The sequence below is a fragment of the Chlorocebus sabaeus genome, chromosome 17 (assembly GCF_047675955.1).
Source record: "Chlorocebus sabaeus isolate Y175 chromosome 17, mChlSab1.0.hap1, whole genome shotgun sequence".
NCBI classification, from domain to species: Eukaryota; Metazoa; Chordata; class Mammalia; order Primates; family Cercopithecidae; genus Chlorocebus; species Chlorocebus sabaeus.
Genome location: NC_132920.1, coordinates 7,433,132 through 7,452,067, shown reverse-complemented (window position 1 = coordinate 7,452,067; position 18,936 = coordinate 7,433,132). Strand labels below are relative to the sequence as shown.

The window sequence follows — 18,936 nt, the reverse complement described above, 5'->3', positions numbered from 1 at the left end:
TACCCCAGGACTTAAGTCTTAATCACATATAACAAGTTAAATCTTAGGAAGAGGTTCAAAGCGTGAAATAGCATAGAAAGCGTCACTGCCTTTGCCTAATCTGAGAGTAACTTTCTTTTTTTTTTTTTTTTTGAGATGGAGTCTCGTTCTGTCACCCAGGCTGGAGTGCAGTGGCGCAATCTCGGCTCACTGCAAGCTCCGCCTCCCGGGTTCACACCATTCTCCTGCCTCAGCCTCCCGAGTAGCTGGGACTATAGGTGCCCACCACCACGCCTGGCTACTTTTTTGTATTTTTAGTAGAGATGGGGTTTCACCGTGTTAGCCAGGATAGTCTCGATCTCCTGACCTCCTGATCCATCTGCCTCGGCCTCCCAAAGTGCTGGGATTACAGGCCTGAGCCACCGCGCCCGGCCGCAACTTTCATTTTCTCATGAGTTTTGTCCTGGGAGTTTGCCTGGTACCCTGGGCCCCAGGCAGTAGTAGAACAAATTCAGACTACAGTTTTCTGCCTTATAGTCTCTGCTTCCAACTCTAAGGGTCTCATTTTTGTATTTATTCAACTAAGCTTGACTTGATATTTTAGACCCTTAAGTGACTCACACCTGTAATCCCAGCACTTTGAGAAGCCCAAGACGGAGGACTGCTTGAGGCTAGGAGTTCCAGATCAGCCTGAGCAACATGGCAAAACCCTGTCTCCACACAAAAATTTTTTTTATTTGCCAGGTGTGGCACATGCCTATAGCCCACAGCTACTTCAGAGGCTGAAGTGGGAGGATGGCTTGAGCCCAGGAGGTCGAGGCTGCGGTGGGCCACATTTGTGCCACTGCACTCCCGCTTGGGTGACAGAGAGACCCTGTCTCAAAAAAAAAAAAAAAAAAGCCTTTCTGTCCTCTGAAGGGAGGTACAGTTAACATCTATAATGAACCGATCACTTTATTGTATTAGAGATACATAATAAAGCTGCAAAATACCAACTAAGCAAGCCTTTCCTTGGGAACATTTGTGCTGCCTTCAAAGGAAGACCTAGGTCATGGAATAGAGTGTAACTGGGTATGTGGTGTTCTTTTTCATGGGGACTCCCCAATCCATGCTCTATGGACAATACCTTTTCTGGTAAGCATCACAGGGCTGGCCCATCTGCCGCATCTCTCTGATCAAGCCGTCGAGGATTTCCATCTGGTCATTGGCCTGGGCAAAACACTCATCCAAGTCTCGACTCCGAGTCAGCTGTATTCCATCTCCATACTTCAATTCCTGAAAGAAAGCATTCACATCAAGGAAAACACATGCTACCGGGAAGAAAAGCTTCATGTGCATTAATGGAAGCAAAAGCTTCCACTGTAAACCTGACAAAACTGTAAGTTTCCTCACTGAAAATGATCTTATTGAGATAAGAAGGTAAACAGAGGGAGATTCATGAACCAAAGTTTGTGGACTATCTTTTAAATTTGCTTGGCTTTTAAAGGCACATTTACCAAATGCTAACCTTCCCCTTGCTTCAATGTTACATGCTGATCTTTCATATTTACACACAACTCTCATCTAATGGGAATTTCACTGTGATAGGGACACTGTACGGTTATGCCAGATGGGGCCTCTTACACACAAACTGAGTTTTTCCTATACGTTATGGGAACATAACGTTTTAGTTCTTTTTTTTTTTTTTTTTTTTTTTTTGAGACAAAGCCTTGCTCTGTTGCCCAGGCTGGAGTGCAGTGGCGCGATCTCGGCTCACTGCAACCTCTGCCTCCAGGGTTCAAGCGATTCTTCTGCCTCAGGCTCCTGAGTAGCTGGGACTACAGGCACGTGCCGCCATGCCAGGCTAATTTTTGTATTTTTAGTAGAGACGGGTTTTCACCATGTTGGCCAGGCTGGTCTCGAACTCCTGACCTCAAGTGATCCACCCACCTCGGCCTCCCAAAGTGCTGGGATTATAAGCATAAGCCACCATGCCCAGCCAATGTTTTAGTTCTTAAAAAGACGACTTCTGCCTGGTTAACTGTATTGGGCCAATCAATGTCCTGGTTTTGATGATGACTATAATCATATAAGATGTCACCACTGGGAGAAGCTGGGTACTGGGTAGAGAACCGCTGTATTATTTCTGCAACTTCTTATGAGTCTATAACTATTTCAAAATTTAAAAAGGGTTTTGTATTTAGAAAAATAAAAACAAAAATAGAAAGCTTCCTCCTCTGCTTCAGTGCCACCTGAAGCAAAATTCTCTGCAATTTTCTATCTGCTGCCTTTACTTGGCTTTAGCCAAATGAACTTCATTTCTCTAAACAGAAATGTTAGCAAATATGACACTATTTCCCTAACCTGTTTTTATTGCACGTGATGCATATAAGTAAAAAACTGAGAACATGAGGCCATGCAAATTTTCAGAGCTACATGTAAAATGTATCCATAGTCACTACACACGACTGGTGTGTGTGTGTTCATTATTAAGTCACTGGTTCTACTATTTTGTTTTGTGTAAAGGAATTGGGCCACTGTGAGGAACATTTCAAGGAGTATGTTTCAAATCAGACACTCGAAACAACTAGAACTGGAGCCAAGCTAGTTTGCTGAGCCCCAAATATCTCTAAACATGGACTAAAGTGACATTATTTTTTTAATTGGATAAAGAAATTCAGAACTAGAACCCACATAGTATCTAAATTAAGAAATTAGAACATTAAAATATTATCTAAACAGAACCAGTAAATTCATTTGGTTAAAATCTGTTTCAAATATAGGTTATTTAAAAGGGGTGCTTTGTAATGAGGCAGATTCCAGATGTAACCTTGATACCGATGTCAGCATTAGGGAGACTTCTCTAAAAAGATTCAGTAACTCAGGAAAGGGATAGAAAAGTTGGCTACGGCCCCACCATTCTCTATTCTGTTTTTAGCACACTCGGAGCAAAGGTGAATGCTAGTGTTTTAAAATGAAGACTTTACACAGCAAATACCACGAACTCCATGATTTCTAATCTGGATTTGAGGAGATCCTAGGCTGTCTCAGTTATCTCAAGAAACATCTCAAGGTTCTTGCAAATGTTACCATTTCTCCTCAATTTTCCACTGCCTATTTTCCACATTTTTCTGTTTCCTGGATAGAACTGTTATCTCAATATAGTCATTTTCCCTGGGAAAAAAAAAATCATACTAAATTGATGGTGCACATGAAGATCCATCCCAACCCAGGAACAGAAACATGCCAGGCTGCATTTCTCAGAATGGAAAGTATCAAAAAGTCACGTAAATCATAAATTGCTTTATTTCCAAAAAGGTGGCAATCTGTAATGTAAACATTTGTTGGGGGACGACGGAGAACGGTTTGAAAGCTGGTTCCCACTGTTAAACCGACATTACAAATAGGTTAAGAAGACACACATCTCCCTGTAGTCTGGTCTGAAAAACAGCATCTCTAAACACTCCGTGACAGAGGTCAGTGAAGAGGGTGGCCCTGGGCAGCAGAAGCTAACCAGAGCACAGCTGGGTGTGGCCAAGGCTTTGGGAGAAGCGATGGGAACAGAGAAAGCTTACAGGCTGCACGATGAGCTCTGCTCGCATCAAGCAGTCGGAGCAGTTCTGCAGCAGCTCCTGGATGGTGTTCTGGTTCTGGTGCCTGGACATCGTGCCGGTTTGACTAAGGAGGCAAACACAAAGAAACCAGACATAAAATAACTTAATTCAATTCTGAAATAATTTCAAACTTGCAAAAGTTGCAAAAACGGGACAAAACCACTCCTGTGAGACCCTTTACCCGGAATCCCAATTCTTAACATTTCCTTATGTTTCCTTTATCCCCCTTCTCCACTCTCCACAGATGTGTGTGTATGTATCTATGTGTATATATTATTTTTTTCTGAACCATTTGAGAAGAATCATGCCCTTCTACCACCAAATATTTCAGCATGTATTTATCTCTGTACACATATTATTTTTTTTGAATCATTTGAGAATAAACATGCCTTTTGAACCCCCAAATATCTCAGCATATCATTCCTCAGGATAAAAACATTCACTTATATATAACCACAAAACAATGATCAAAATCAGAAAATTTACGATTGACACGAACAATTTTCCAATTAATAGAACTTGTTCAGATTTCACCAATTAGCCCAATAATGTTCTTCACAGCAAGTTTTCCCCTCCCAGGTCCAGGATCCAATCCAGACATATATCTCTTTGAGTTATAAAAACACATTTCCAGCAATGACGATGACACAGAGCTATTTCATCTTCACTCCTGCTTCATCCCACAGCGGTCCCTAATGACAGTCCCCAACACCACAAGTCCCTCTGCAGGAAGACCTCACGGTGTCAGACACAGAGCATGAAGATTTCACTGGCAAGTCTGGCTGAAGGAAAGGTAGGAGAGGAGAAAAAAGCTTACACTAAAAAGTATTGGCCAGACACAGTGGTTCACGCCTGTAATCCCAGTGCTTTGGGAGGCCAAGGCAGGAGGACTGATTAAGTCCAGAAGTTGGAGACCAGCCTGAGCAACACAGCAAGACCCTGTCTTACAAAAAAAAAAAAAAAGATTGTTTTTAAATTAGCCAAACATGGTGATGCATGCCTGTAGCTCTAGCCACTCAGGAAGCTGAGGTGGGAGGATCACTTGAGCCCACGAGTTGGAGGCTGCGATGAGTTATGATCACACCACTGTACTCTTGCCTAGGTGACAGAGTGAGACCCTGTCTGTAACAAAATAAAATATATATACACACACACACACACACACACACACACATATATTCTGTAATTCCTGTAAAAGACAATAATGGTTTTTTAAAAATCACGGTGTGAAGAAAGTGATGGAAAATTTAAATACATTATCTTTATTGCAAAACAAACCCATTCTCCTTTCAAGATGTTCCTAGAATATCTATTTTTCTCTACAATGAAGCTCATTCAATGTACATTCCAAATGAGGCACTTTTCTGGAAGACTCCTAGAAGAAACCTTAAAACAACAGTGGTGTTGAGGAAAAATGTTGCAGACAGTCTGTATCTTAAAGAAAGAGATGACAGAGTTTCATTTGTTCTTCAAGCAAGGCGTAACCAAGTCTGGCTTTTAAATTTACCGAGAAATACTATGCCACAGCACAGCCCACTGTAGTTTGGTTTCAGAGAAGTTTAAAGCAGACCAAGTGATTATTTAACATCTGTGAAAAGTCCTCACGGATGTGCTACAAGAAATTGGCTCTTCCTACCCAGCCCTTCAGTCAGGGCCAGCCTGAGCCTGCTTTTATGTGATGCCTGTCTAACCAACTGGATATTTTGTGTGTGTGTGTGTGAGTTTTACAGAAAGAATTTCACCATTTAAAAAAAAAGTTTGACAAACAATGGCTGCATTATGCATAGATGGGATAAGACCACAGTAATGTGGGAGTTCTTCGCAGCACCTGCCTGCACTGTCTCACCATAGGAAAGCACTTTCTTTTTTGGCCACCCATTTGGGGTTCCTCCCTGCAGGCAAGACTCCCCAATAAGCCAGGACTAGATGAATGTGGGTGAGGAGCCCAGACCTCCCTGGGAACTACTCCCCGAAGAAGACACAGGCTCCTCCTGGCAGGTAAAGGTGAGGTGGTGCCAGAGTCATCCACCTCTCAAAACCAGGACTGCCCCCACCCATCACCAATGCAACCAGTCTCTGTCTTCCACTCCAGATTATACAGGAAATGAGGTCCATTACTCATACTGCTGAGATATAAGCAAGATCACATGTGTTGTCCTAACTTGTACAGAATTCCAACTGACTTAGAACACCTTCCAAAACATATCTGTTATAAAACAGAGGAAAAAAATTCAAGAAATTCAAGAGACAAAGGAAAACATTAAGAAACCCGGCAACCTCACTTAGGATGAATTAAAAAATGAGGAAGGTCCTGTGTAATTATTTTTATTTTCTTTATTGAAGGGACATAGGAATACCTTTATTCTGAAACATTAAGAAATTCTGTTCAGCAATTTGGCTCCGAGGATGATTCCCACAAAGAATGCCAGTCCCAAGCAGATAAATGAAAGAGTGTCTCTTAGCACAGTGGAAAGTCAGAGTTTCCTAAATGATTTAATAATGTGTGCTGCTGTAAAAATGATCACAAACTGAGCTGTAAGATGAGGGTGGGGCACGCCTGTAATCCCAGCACTTTGGGAGGCCAAGGTAAACGGATCGCTTGAGCTCAGCAGTTCAAGACTAGCCTGGGCAACACAGCATAAACCCCAGCTGTTAAGAAAACAAAACAATGGAGGCAGGGGAAACTGGGTGAGGGTATACACAAACTTTGTACTATTCTGTAACTTTTCTACAAATCTAAAACTATCGTAGAATTAAAATGTATTAAAAAACAGAGACAGGGAGGACAAACACAATTGTTCATTCACAATTGTGAATGAACGCACCGAATTGTGTGAATGTTTTTATTCACACAATTGTGAATGAACGCACCGAATTGTGTGAATGTTTTTATTCACACAATTGTGAATGAACGCACCGAATTGTGTGAATGTTTTTATTCACACAATTGTGAATGAATGCACCGAAGTGTACATACACGTTTTTTAAAAGTGAATTTATGAGACCAAATTCATTTGACCACAAAATACAAAACTCACCAGCTTCTTTTTACCCAAGAACTTAGACTAGTTAGTTATACAACAGTTAGAAATGAATTTCATCCAGGATAAAGGAGGTAAGGCAACCAAACATTGGCTTAAAACATTGGTGGGTTTTCTCTATGTTTTAATTCCCTCCCCCTAGTTCTAGAAGACATTCCTATTTCTCTAGAGATCAGTTGGCATCCTATAAAGAGAAGACACCTTACCTGCCTCCCCTTGCCTACCCATATTTGAACTAAAAAACAAACAAACAAAAAAAAACAGGTAACTTCATATGCTGCTAATAATACCAAATAAATTCTTCGTGCTTTTCTAAAGGATTTCCATATGTTCTTCCCCCCCTTCCCCCCGAGATGGAGTCTTGCTCTGTCACCCAGGCTGGAGTGCAGTGGCGTGATCTCGGCTCACTTCAACCTCCGCTTCCCAGGTTCAAGTGATTCTCCTGCCTCAGCCTCCCAAGTAGCTGGGACTACAAGGATGCGCCACCATACCCAGCTATTTTTTTTGTATTTTTAGTAGAGATGGGGTTTCACCACGTTGGTCAGGCTGGTCTCAAACTCCTGACCTCAAATGATCTGCCTGCCTTGGCCTCCCAAAGTGTTAGGATTACAAGCGTCAGCCACCACGCCCTGTCTCATATGTTCCTGATATCCACTAAAACATTTAAATGTTTTGCATGGCATGTTAGTAAATAAATTAACAACTGCATAGGAATGGGGAATGCACAAAAATCTAATCCTTTAAAGGGTTGAAAAAATAAAAAGCTAAAGTGTTGGAACAATGAAATAAAGAATCTTTGATATCACTACTTGTCTATTGGGAAGTGTGATCTGCTCAACCAAATTTCATCATATACACAACTTTTCAAGACTGCATCTGATCCTTAAAACAAGGTCTACGTCTATCTTTCATCTGTAAGAATCCAACTTCAGTCTTAGGTGTGGCCAAGAATTCCCTTAGGAAACAGACTGAGGCGAGAAAGGGAACTAGGTACACACCTTGTGAATGACTCAGTCCATCAAAACAAGACAGATGGAGACTCAGGCCAACTAAGGTATACGGAATCCACCTTGACAGGTCAGTTTGCTTGTCTTAGCCTAGTGAAGAATCCACACAGAACTCGCTGTACTTAATCAGGGAAGAAGTTCGGGGGAAAGGATTTCGACCCATCGGGTCAGGCTGATATCAGACAGACACCAGCTGTATGTGTAGTACTGGATTCTTCAGCACAAGAGCCAGGAGAGCTTACTTCAGGAAACATGCCTTTTTTTTTTTTTTTTTTTTTTGAGAAGGAGTCTCACTCTGTCGCCCAGGTTGGAGTGCAATGGGACAATCTCAGTTCATTGCAACCTCCACCTCCTGGGTTCAAGTGATTCTTCTGCCTCAGTGTCCCACATATCTGGGATTACAGGCACACTGCCACCACGCAAAGCTAATTTTTGTATTTTTAGTAGAGACAGGGTTTCACCAAATTTTGGCCAGACTGGTCTCAAACTCCTGACCTCAAGTGATCTGCCCACCTTGGCCTCCCAAAGTGCTGGGATTACAGACGTGAGCCACCGCACCCAGGCAGGAAAAGCATGTTTTTAAAAGCTGTAATTCAAACCTTTCTAAGTCAGATTATATATATATATATATATTTTTTTTAATTGACCACATAATTTTAGATTTTTTTTAATCTCAGAAATTTCTATCTCCATCTGTTGGGCTAAATGGTATGTAAGATTTCTTTACCTCATTCATTCTGTAACTCAATTTAGGAAACCACCAAAGTCATTCTTCCTTACTGAAAATAATACAAATGTCTATGTTAAGTTCATGGTAAATAAATATATTCATGGTAATTGAATTAAATTTAATTCATACAGTACAGTTTGGGAAAATGCAAAATTCTATTATGTATAAATAAATAATTTTAAAATGGTGTACTTACTATCAAGTGTATAAAAATTTTTTTAAACCCCTAGCCTCAAAGAAATTTTTAATACTGCTACACATGGGTGTTAGGGGTTAAGAGATTTTCAAATCATGTTACAAATTAAAGTAATAAGCCATGAAGTTCAATTTTTAAATCCCATTTTGGTGGCACAGAAGATGGCAGATGTCATGTGCTTTCCTTTAAAAAAAAGAAAAAGAAAAAGAAAACTCATTTGGGTCAAATTTATCAAAAGAATATTGACTTCTAAACCAAAGTAATAGGTGCCTTTTAAAAAAATAACTCATCCTTAAAAGTTTTTAACTCTTCTGAGAGATAAATGAGTCAGACTACAAAGAACCTACCTGCACATATTTTTTTTAAAGTTCATGCTAAAACTTGTTTAAACAAGTAAGGGTTCCAAATATTTGCATAGAGAGCCCTTCATCGGTGGTTAAAAGAAAACAAGTTCTGCATTCTAATCCAAAGACGGGCCACATGAATGTGTGAACAATATTACCAAGATTTCAAGGTTTTATTTTACTACCTTCAAAAAAATTTTTTCTTTAAAAATAGGACTCCAAAACTAGCTGTCCTAAGGCATTAGCTTTACATGTGTTCCCAAAAATATTATTGTTAAAAATACAAGACAAGGTTGGGCGCCGTGGCTCATGCCTGTAATCCCAGCACTTTGGGAGGCAGAAGTGGCCTGATTGCTTGAACGCAGGAGTTTAAGATCAGCCTGGGCAACATGGCAAAACCCCATCTCTACCAAAAAAAAAATATAAAACTTAGCTGGGCGTGATGACACACGCCTGTAAGTCCCAGCTACTTGGGAGGCTGAGATGGGAGGTTGAGATGAGATGGTTGAACCTGGGAGACAAAGGTTGCAGTGAGCCAAGGCTGCACCACTACACTCCAGCCTGGGCAACAAGAGCGAAACTCCGTCTCAAGAAAAAACAAATTCATTAAACACCCTATATATACATCAGCTGAAATGCAGTGTTAGCCATCCTTCAAAAGTTCAAAACTTCAAAAGTTACAGCCTTCTGCAAGGAGCTTTCCATATCACACCTATGCATCCTCTCCTCTCTTGCATTAGTTTACACACACCTGGCTACGTGCTCCTGGAGAGCAAAGTCCCACATCTTAGTCATCTTGGACTCCTACAAATACTTAACCTAACAACGTAAGGTTCTGCACACAAAAGGCACTTAATGCATGTTTGTTTGGCTTAGTAAAGTGGAAGAAAAACAAGGCAAACAAAAGACCGATCTGAAGATATTTTGGCTCATCGCATTACCCTGATTTCAAAGCTCAGCCAGAGAGCACAGCTGTCCCCTCCCCATTCCCACTCCAGCAGTGAACAAACATGGTGGATGTTTTTTCTCTATAGATTTTAGAAAGGCAGCCTCCTTTGATCCTGCATTTTGTCTTCGCCCAGGAGCTACAGAAACAGTACTCTGATAAAAGTTCTGCTTCTTTTCCAGGCGGTTTTCTTGATTTTCACGCTGAGTGTTTGGCAGATTGTGTTTGCGGGGTAGTGGAAAACTGATCACATATCATTAACTTCAGAAGAGCTTTGAAGTAGGGCACAGTTGGAGTCCACGCCCAGCTCAGCCACTTCCAGTTATACAGCCTGTGACCTTGAGCAACTTAAAGTGACATCCACTGGCAGTGCCTGGAGCTTCTGCCTCTAGGACAGGTAGAACACCCCATCCTGGGGCTGAGGTGAGGCTCAGAGGGGCACTGCAGAGGCAGAGATAGCTTTTACTTGCGGAGGCTGCTGCTGTTCTTATGGTTCTGAAATTTCTTTCTTTTTTTTTCATGGAGTCTCACTGTGTCACCAGGCTGGAGTGTAGTGGCACGATCTCAGCTCACTGCAACCTCCGCCTCCCGGGTTCAAGCGATTCTCCTGCCTCAGCCTCCTGAGCAGTTGGGACTACAGGAGCGCACCACCATGCCCGGCTAATTTTTGTATTTTTAGTAGAGACGGGGTTTCACCATATTGGCCAGGCTGGTCTGGAACTCCTGACCTTGTGATCCACCTGCCTCGGCCTCCCAAAGGGCTGGATTACAGGCATGAGCCACCACACCCGGCTGAAATTTCATTTTTGTGTTTTGTCTTTGCCCCAGTCCACAACTTTAAGGATGTCCCACAGCAAAATGGGGGTGGGGTGAAAAGAAAAAAAAGAGAAACAGGAAAAGGAAGTAATGGATTGGGTATTAAGTGTGAGGTATTTTCAGGAGTTCCTAAGGTTCCTTACAAGACTCAAATATAACTGAGACAATTCATAGAGAGTGATACACTTTAACAGCACGAAAGAAACTTATTGAGGGTAAGAAAATTCAAAGGCCAGGTGCACTGACTCTTGCCTGTAATTCCAGTACTTTAGGAGGCCAAGGTGGGAGGATTGCTTGAGCCCAGGAGTTCAAGACCAGCCTGGGCAAGATAGTGAGATCTTGTCTCTACAAAAAAAAATTTTTTTTAATTAGTTGAGTATGGTGGCGCATGCCTGTGGTCCTAGCTACTCGAGAGGCTGAGGTGGGAGAGTCACTTGAGCCTGAGTGGTCAAGACTGCAGTGAGCTATGATCATGCCACTGCACTCCAGCCTGAGCCACAGAGCAAGACCCCATCTCAAAACAAACAAACAAAATGTAATTCCAAGCAGAGCCTTAGATCTGTTTGCTGCAGCTTCTCACTAAACTGTCTTCATTTTCATGAAATGTAGATTTCACATTCATGAGCCCTTCCAGCCCAAGGTGTCGGTGGCGAGGCATACATTATTGGACTGCACTAGTATTTTACAAGATGGCACCTCAAATGAGCAGCTCATGTCTGAGTCTTAGGATCTGTGGGGCCATGGCTTCAAATTCACAACCACACCTGAACGTTTTCAAGTGGCAGGGCCACTGGGACCAGCCCAGCAGGAGGGAGATGGAGAAAACCAAGGGGTGTGGCACTGCTCCCAGCTGCAACAACAAGGCCTCCAGACTGAAACCACTCCTTCTAGAACCTCCTGGTCTGGAAAGACTGGTTAGCTGAGAGTGAAGACACACTCCCCAAGTCTCACACCCAAGCCCTCCTTTGCTCCACCCTGAGAAGTCAGCATCGAGGCATCAGGGGCATCAGCAGTTTTCCCCTTTCCAAGACATTTCCATTACCTGAACAATGAAATTATGCCCATATTTAGAGAAAAAAATGACTGTTGAAAGCTGTATTGTCCCATTAAATAGATCTGACTAACAATTAGTTGGCTTAATGCAGAATCAACTTGAGTTTCTTTTTTCCTAAGCCGATAGAAACTCTACAGGAGTATTAATGAAAGAATACAATGATTATGAAATATTTCACAGGAATGCAGGCTGAGAAATTCAACAGATCCAAATAAGTAATAACTCAGATAGAAAACGGTTTACAAGTAGAAAAGGTGAATTCTCACGCTGCAGGTTTAATCTTCTCTTGGGTCCTTGCGGTATACTGGATTCAAATCTAGCTTAACCACTTCACTAGCTGTGTGACCTTAGGCAAGTCATTTAAACATTTTAACCTCAGTTTCCCATTGTAAACTGGGAAGTTTGTTATGAGGCTTGAGATAACAAACGTACTATACCAGGCACATCACCGTGTGTTTGCCGGGTAATGGTAACTATTATTAACTACAGACCTGATATTTTTATAAAATATACAAGTTAAATTTAATAATCATGTAAATGTTACCTGCCATATACTCAGCTAAACTAGATCTTGCTTTGCAATCGTTTCCCAGAAAAGCGTTTAGACTATCTACGCTATGAGTCACTCGAGCTCTGCGCCTGTTTTCTCAGACTCTCCCTTGCCTGTCGCATCCAATTCTTAGCTGAAGCTGTCACTCCACCTTGGCAATACCTACTTTCCCATCCCCCGCCCTCACCCTGGTTCAGACTTTCATTCCCTCCCTCCTTCACTGGTGCAATGGCTTCCTTAAGCCAATGCCTAAACAGTCCAGAAGCTCAGTTATGATCGTCTAACTTCCCCGCCCCTCCCATGGAGGAGACTTTCAATGGCTTCAGTGAGCACCTGCACCAGCTTCCCTCTGCCTATCCAAATCCCTCTCCAGGGCATTCAAGGTCTGGAATGCCTTGGTCAAAGAGGATGCTTCCTCCTTTCACCTGACTGCCTCCCTGCTCAGAGCGAATGCTCGAAAAGGAGATCACTCCACAGGCCTCGCAGACTTTTCTCAAGCTCTTCTCTCCCCCGGAAGGCTCTCTGCCCACCCATATTGACACAGCTGAAATCCTCCAAAGTCCAGTTCCACATCACTTCCCTTATAAAGTCTTCGCAGTGCCCCCACAACAGATGTTCTCTCACCTCCTTGTGACGTCTCTGAAGTCATGTACACCGCTCCTGGGCATCCCGCTTTTGTGTGCTAGTCTGCGTGTACTCATCTCCCTTGGAAGGGCCTACGCTCCTTTCAAGACTATAGATTTCCACCTCGATCTCCCCTGACACAACACAGAATGCAGCCGGTGCTCAGTAAACACTTGCTGAATGAAGGAATTAATGGAATTTCAGATACTTTCATGGTGTAATTACAGACCTGTCCATTCTAAAAGTCAGGCTGTGAAGGCACACGGAAAACCAAGGTGAGGATCCTTGGGTCCTCAGGCCAACCCAGCCATAAGTGGATTCTGGGATCTTGGGCACGTCCTCAGTTTCCTGTCTCTAAAGTGTGCATGTGGGGTTTCTGCCTAGGCTAAGTGATCCTTAGGGGTCCCCTGCTCTAAAATTCAGGCAAATGGACCTGTTTGTCTCATGGTAAGAAATCAGCTTCTCTTAAAACCTAATTTAAGACTAACTTTAAAATGTTTATGAAATAATGATCACATGTATCTCAGTTTTGAAATCATGAGATCTGAAGAAAAATAAGCATTAATATTATAACCACATATTTCTGAAGCTTAATGACTATTTTCTGCTTTTAATCCTCCCACAAATCCACCCTTTGATGGGTGAAAGATCTAACTGTGAGGCTTTGTTACTTTGATAACAAATTTCACTACAGATTTGTAATTTGTTTTAATGACAGGAATAAGACTAGAGTAATTCTGCTGTAATTGAAAACAGTATTAATACAACATCCTATCCAAGAAGAATCCAAAATTTACATTTCAAGACATGTACATGTCTATTATTTCATTATCAAGGTTGTAACATTTACCAAAGGTTAACAAAATTAAGTAGTTGCAGATTCAATTCAATCTAAAATAAAGACACAAAGAACAGGCGGGTGGTACGGGAAAAAAGGGGATTACGATACAGTGAGATCTAATACTGTCCTAAAAATGAGTAAGTGCTGTTCGTGGAAAGGACAGAGAGAGAGAGAGCTGTTTTAAAGTCATTTTCAAAGGAAAACTAAGAGTTGGGCCCTCTACACATTCAAATTACTTTATTTAGGGAAGGGCTAAATACAAAACACTCAGTTCAAAAATCACCAATCTATTAATAATTCAGCCATAAATAGTAGTTTTTGAAATAAATGAGTTTAAAGTCAACCAATAGTTTTTATACTAGTTTTGGAGCTTAAAAAAAAAAAGAAAGAAAAGAAGAAAACCACAAAAACTTTTATTTAGAAAATCTTCAGGCCAGAAAAATACTTATGAAATTCTTAATCATCATTCACTTAGCAGAGGGCAGTGGCTCCCTTGGGCATAGAGGGCACCCTGCTTCTACAAAGTGCATGCCACGGCCAAACATATCCCTCCACACAAAACCAGAATGCCACCAGAAAAACTGCGACATGCCCTGTCTTCACTCAGTCGCTATTATTTGAAAACGCAGCAGTCAGCATTTGTGGGCGATTTTGTAGTCAGTAGCACCACTGCAGGCTGGGACAGGCTCAGGAGGAAAGTCCATTGCCAGGATCCCCAGAAAGAATGACCGCCTCCCAACTCAAGCCCCGAGCCTGACGCCCTGCTGCCGGGCAGAGCAACATTAATGAGGAGAGAAAACATCCTTCCTCAAAGTCAGGTAATTTTTCACTTGGGTCTCTTTCCCCTTCCCAGAGATGGGAGACTTGATAAGTTTTATAAGTAGGCTTTAAGTTGGAAAAACAGAACACAAGAAATGATACTAAACAATGAAAAAACATGGAGCCTGCCCAAAATTAAATGTTTCAGTGAGGAATCCTAATAAAACATGTATCTTGATGCAGTTTATTAACCAATTAATTTATTAAAGTTTTACTTCTCTACAAAAGGTATAAGAAACCAAGGGAGTGAAATATTGGATTAATAATACTGATTATTGTCTATTTAAAAGATAAGAAATCCAGGCTAGCAAAAGCATAGTTACAAATAATAATCAAAATAAATACTTGGTTCATAAAAATGCCAAAAAGAGCTGCTAAAGAATCCTTCACATTCCATTCTGACTTGGATTTAAACTATGTGTAACCTGCACATTTAAAGGATAGATGTGCATCTCAAATCCTGGAGGACTCAGAGAGAAAATTTAAATTTCAGATTTAAATAGCTGGCAAAATTTTAAAACAAATGTAATGAAAACCCAGCTTTTCATTCCTCCTATTGCTTGGCACATTTTCCCTGGAAATCCCCAGACACATTTTGTTCAGGAAACAAAGAACTCCTAAGATTGAGACAATTCTTTGCTAACTCAAAAAAAAAAAAAAAAAGGAAAATAGATTTTCATGATGCTCCAGAAATAAATGAATCCAAGCAGAAAGCAGGTTGCAACTCGAGTAGTCCCTGCCTTCAAAACGGCTTGCAAAACAAAACTGCCCTGGAGCGCATTCAGGTTGCTCCTCCCAGGCCTAGGGCCACAACGCCTGGTAAATAACGTCCCGACGCTCAGGCTCTTTCCCAAAAGCCCAACGTGGGAAGAACTAGCAGGGGGCGGGGAGGTGGGGCGGGCTGCAAAACGCGCACCGCTCACGTGGGCATCCAGAGTCCAGCTCCCGAGACCTCGGACAGGGTCTCTGCCCACCCACCCAAACGACGACCTCAGTCTGTTTCCGCGAGGATCCGGAGAAGCCGACCCTCTCAGCGGGGGGTCTTCCCGGGGCACCTGGGCCAGGGCGGGCCCCCAGTGTCGTCCTCCCCCCACACTCCCCTGCCCACACATTCTGGATCAAAGCAGACGCGCGGCTGGCGCTCTGAGATCCAAGGTACACTGGGGTCTTTCATCCGGTGTTTTTAAAAAGGAGGAAACAAAAGGCTCAGAGGCAGGGCCACAGGTGCGCTCGCCCGCTGGGGCTGCGGCGCGGACGACCGAGGGGAACAGGCAAGTCCCCGCCGAACTTCGAGCGCCGGGCCCGGCAGCCACCCCGGCGAGCAAGTTTCGTTTGCGGGACAGGGGAAGCCGAAGCGGGGCCTCCTCGGGACAGGACCCCGCGCCGCCCGGACGTGCAGCCTTCATACAAACGTCCTCGGTCCAGGAACCGCCGCAGTCGTGGTCTCGGGGTTACCGGGGATTGGGGGTGAGCGGGTAAAGACCGCGGAGCCCCGAGCACCACTCGGCCACCAGATAGGGCCGGGGCCCCGCTCCTTTCCTCTTTTACATTGATTACGGTTGGAGAGGTTGGGTTTTGTGGTCGCAGGCCCACCTCGCCTGACCTCTCATTCGCGGGCTGGGACAAAGGCGACTGCAGCCGGGTCCGGCAGGCAGGGGACAGCCCCGCGCTGGCCCGACGCCCCCTCTGACCACCCGCCCGGGCTCGCGGGAGGGGAGAAAGGTAGGACCGAGTCCCCGCTCGCAGGACGGGGCCAACCTGTCCCTGCACGCGTCAGGACACCCGGGTCCTGCTCCCAGCGCGGCCGGGAAGCTCTTTCGGGACCTGGGGCAAAAAACCTTTCCACCTTCGGGACTCGAGTCTCCCCGTCGCCCAGAGGAGGACAGTCCCTCCTCGTCCCGCGGGCCCCGCAGCCCGCGCTCTCCGGGCAGGTACCCACCAGTAGCCGTCCGAGTTCTGGTCGGTGATCACGCCGCGCCGCGAGTAGTAGATCCTGCTGGTGCCCCCGCCGCCGCTGGTCATCTCGTAGCGCAGGTCCGGGCCAGATTCGGCGCGGGTCATGCGGCCCAGAGTGTTGATCCGCGGGTGGGAGCCTCCGTTGCAGCTCATGTCGGCGGGCAATCGGGAGAGCGGCTCAGCGCCGAGGCATAAGCGAGGCAGGTCGGCGCGGAGAAGGCGGAGGGGGCCAAGGACAGGCGGACGGCCGGGGAACCGGGCGGGAGTGCGGGCGGCTCGCGAGGTCGCTGCTCGCTACCTGGGCCCTCCCGAGGCCGCTGCGAGCGTGGAGACGGCGACGGGCCGGGGGCAGGAGCGGGAGGAAGAGCTGTGGCTCGAAGGGCTGCAAAGGCGCAGAGGAGCTGCGTCGGGGCTGGGTGTTGGTGTTGGTCGGCGGCGGCGCAAGTCTCCTCCCCGCTGGCACCGGGCGCCGAGGCCACACCTGGCCGGTTTCTTCCCAGGGCGGGGTGCGGCCGCCGCGCCTTCCCCGCCCCGCCGCGGGTGTCACCGACGCGCTCCGACCGCCCCTCCCCACCTGCGCCCGCCGCCCGCCGCCCGCGGCTCCGCCCTGCGCCACCGAGGCCTGAGTAACGCCGGGCGGGGCAGGGTCCCCGCGACCCGAGCGCCCTGGGCGCGGCCACCGCGGGGAGGACTTGCGCTTGCGGGGGCCGCTGCGCTCTGCGCTGGGGCCGCTCGGGCGGGGAGTGCTTGGCCCGGCTTTTGAGGATTTCCTTGGTCCCCGGGCGCAGATAGCTGGAATGGAGGGGCCTCTCGATTGGAGAGTTACTGGTCAAATATTTACTTTTGTTCATCACTGGAAACGCTACCTACCACGCATTGACTAGAACCACAGTGAGGAGGGAACGTTTTAGATGATAGAGTTTTGTTTGGGGGCTTGTTCTGTTTTGTTTTATTCCAGGAATTCAGGAGATTGCCTCAGAAGTCCGATTTCTGATGTGTAAAACCTTTTTTTACAGAAAACCACGACTTCCTGGAAAAGTCTTCACCGTAAATATTAATCTCTTTGGCATAAAGAGGAAAACACTACAGCTATTTTTTCATGGGATAACATAAAAATATAAGTTCCAATTTATTTTATCTTTTCCCTTTTGATGCTCTTTTTAAACGAGGAGTGAAGATTTCAACTCCAGGTCCAGTTTCCAAATTTTGTACCAGAACCTTGCGGATGCTTGTCTCTCGCGCCCTTCTCCGCAGACCCAACCCTCTCCGGAACTCAGAGCTGTTCACCCAAGTCAGCGGCGGAGGCCTCCTGGGACTTGAGCCTGAGGGTGGCAAAGAACCCTAGACAGAGATCAGCTTGGTACCGATGAGTGACGCGGAGCTTGAACATTCCAGCGACCTGCTCCAGAGCCACTCCCAGTTAAGAGGCTGAGTGTTAACTACACCGTAGGCTCCACGAACCGAACTGGGTTTGGATACAGACCCAGTCACACCATCCATGAAAAGCTGTTTCTATAATATGGAAAACTGTTAAATGACGCTTTAGTAAAAGCCATTTAAAGATCTTTCTAATAAATTTTTCATCTTTCCAAACAATGCCGCTAATTACCTTCTGATACAATGCGTTTCCAAAATGTTTATGAACTGAAAACAAAAATAAAAAGCTACATTTTCATGTTGTAAAGAGAGTGGGGGGGACTTTTAAAAATGTGTCATATTATAGCATTTCTCATGACACCTTGACCCTTTAAGGCATAATTTTTGACAAAGTGTCTTGCTCTTTTTCTTTTTACAGCTGAACGTCTTAAATTCAAGGAGTAAACACATATGATGAGATGAAAGTTTATCACTGTTAGCACAACCAATAATTTGCATCGTAGTCTCAATTTCCTCGAACCTTTAATAAAAGCAAAGTGGGCAAATGTTTAAATGATTATGCAGATTGAGTACCCCATATCCAAAATGCTTGGGACCAGAAATATTTTGGATTCTGGATTTTCTTGGATTTTTGGAATATTTGCATAGACCTAATGAAAGATCTTTGGGGATGGAACTCAAGCCTAAAAAGGAACGTTATTAATGTTTTCTATATACCTTATACACATAAGGGAATTTTATACAATATTTTAGATCATTTTGTGCATGAAACAAAGTTTTGTCTGCATTTTGACTACAAGGCATCCCATGAGGTCAGGTGTGGAATTCGCCACTTGTGGTCATCTTGTCAGTGCTCAGAAAGTTGATTTGGGAGCATTTTGGATTTCAGATTTTCAGATTAGGGATGCTAAACCTGTACAAACACTGATGTATAGACAAGACAGTGGTTTTTCTCAAACAGAATCAATGGCTGGAAGTCAGCCTCTGCACAAACAGCCCATAATATCCATTGGTGGAGGAGAGAAGTATGTGCATGGAGGGAAGTGCATAAGGTACAAAATTT

The 18,936-nt window shown here is 44.3% G+C and overlaps 2 protein-coding genes across 3 annotated transcripts in view; one reads left to right on the top strand and one right to left on the bottom strand.

Annotated features, from left to right (window-relative positions):
- Nucleotides 1-16,943, bottom strand: part of DSP (desmoplakin) — a 45,129-nt gene extending 28,186 nt beyond the window's left edge. Inside the window, exons 1-3 of one of the 2 annotated variants that reach the window (XM_007973753.3) lie at nt 16,480-16,943; nt 3,534-3,636; nt 1,106-1,254 (exon numbers count right to left, since the gene is read on the bottom strand). In XM_007973753.3, coding sequence (XP_007971944.2) covers nt 1,106-1,254; nt 3,534-3,636; nt 16,480-16,649 — 422 coding nt within the window. In that variant the 5' untranslated portion in view covers nt 16,650-16,943. The remainder of the gene's footprint in view (nt 1-1,105; nt 1,255-3,533; nt 3,637-16,479) is intronic. The other variant, XM_007973754.3, reaches the window with a different exon arrangement.
- Nucleotides 14,845-18,183, top strand: LOC140708817 (uncharacterized). Its single transcript, XM_073005638.1, has 2 exons — nt 14,845-16,262; nt 17,513-18,183. Exon 1 carries the CDS (start codon nt 15,237-15,239, stop codon nt 16,017-16,019), a length of 783 nt encoding a protein of 260 aa, XP_072861739.1. The 5' UTR covers nt 14,845-15,236; the 3' UTR covers nt 16,020-16,262; nt 17,513-18,183.
- Nucleotides 18,184-18,936: the final 753 nt, after the last annotated feature.

What these genes read in the sequence shown, in the direction of transcription:
- LOC140708817 (XM_073005638.1), top strand. Translation starts at nt 15,237, where the DNA reads ATGAATCCAAGCAGAAAGCAGGTTGCAACTCGAGTAGTCCCTGCCTTC.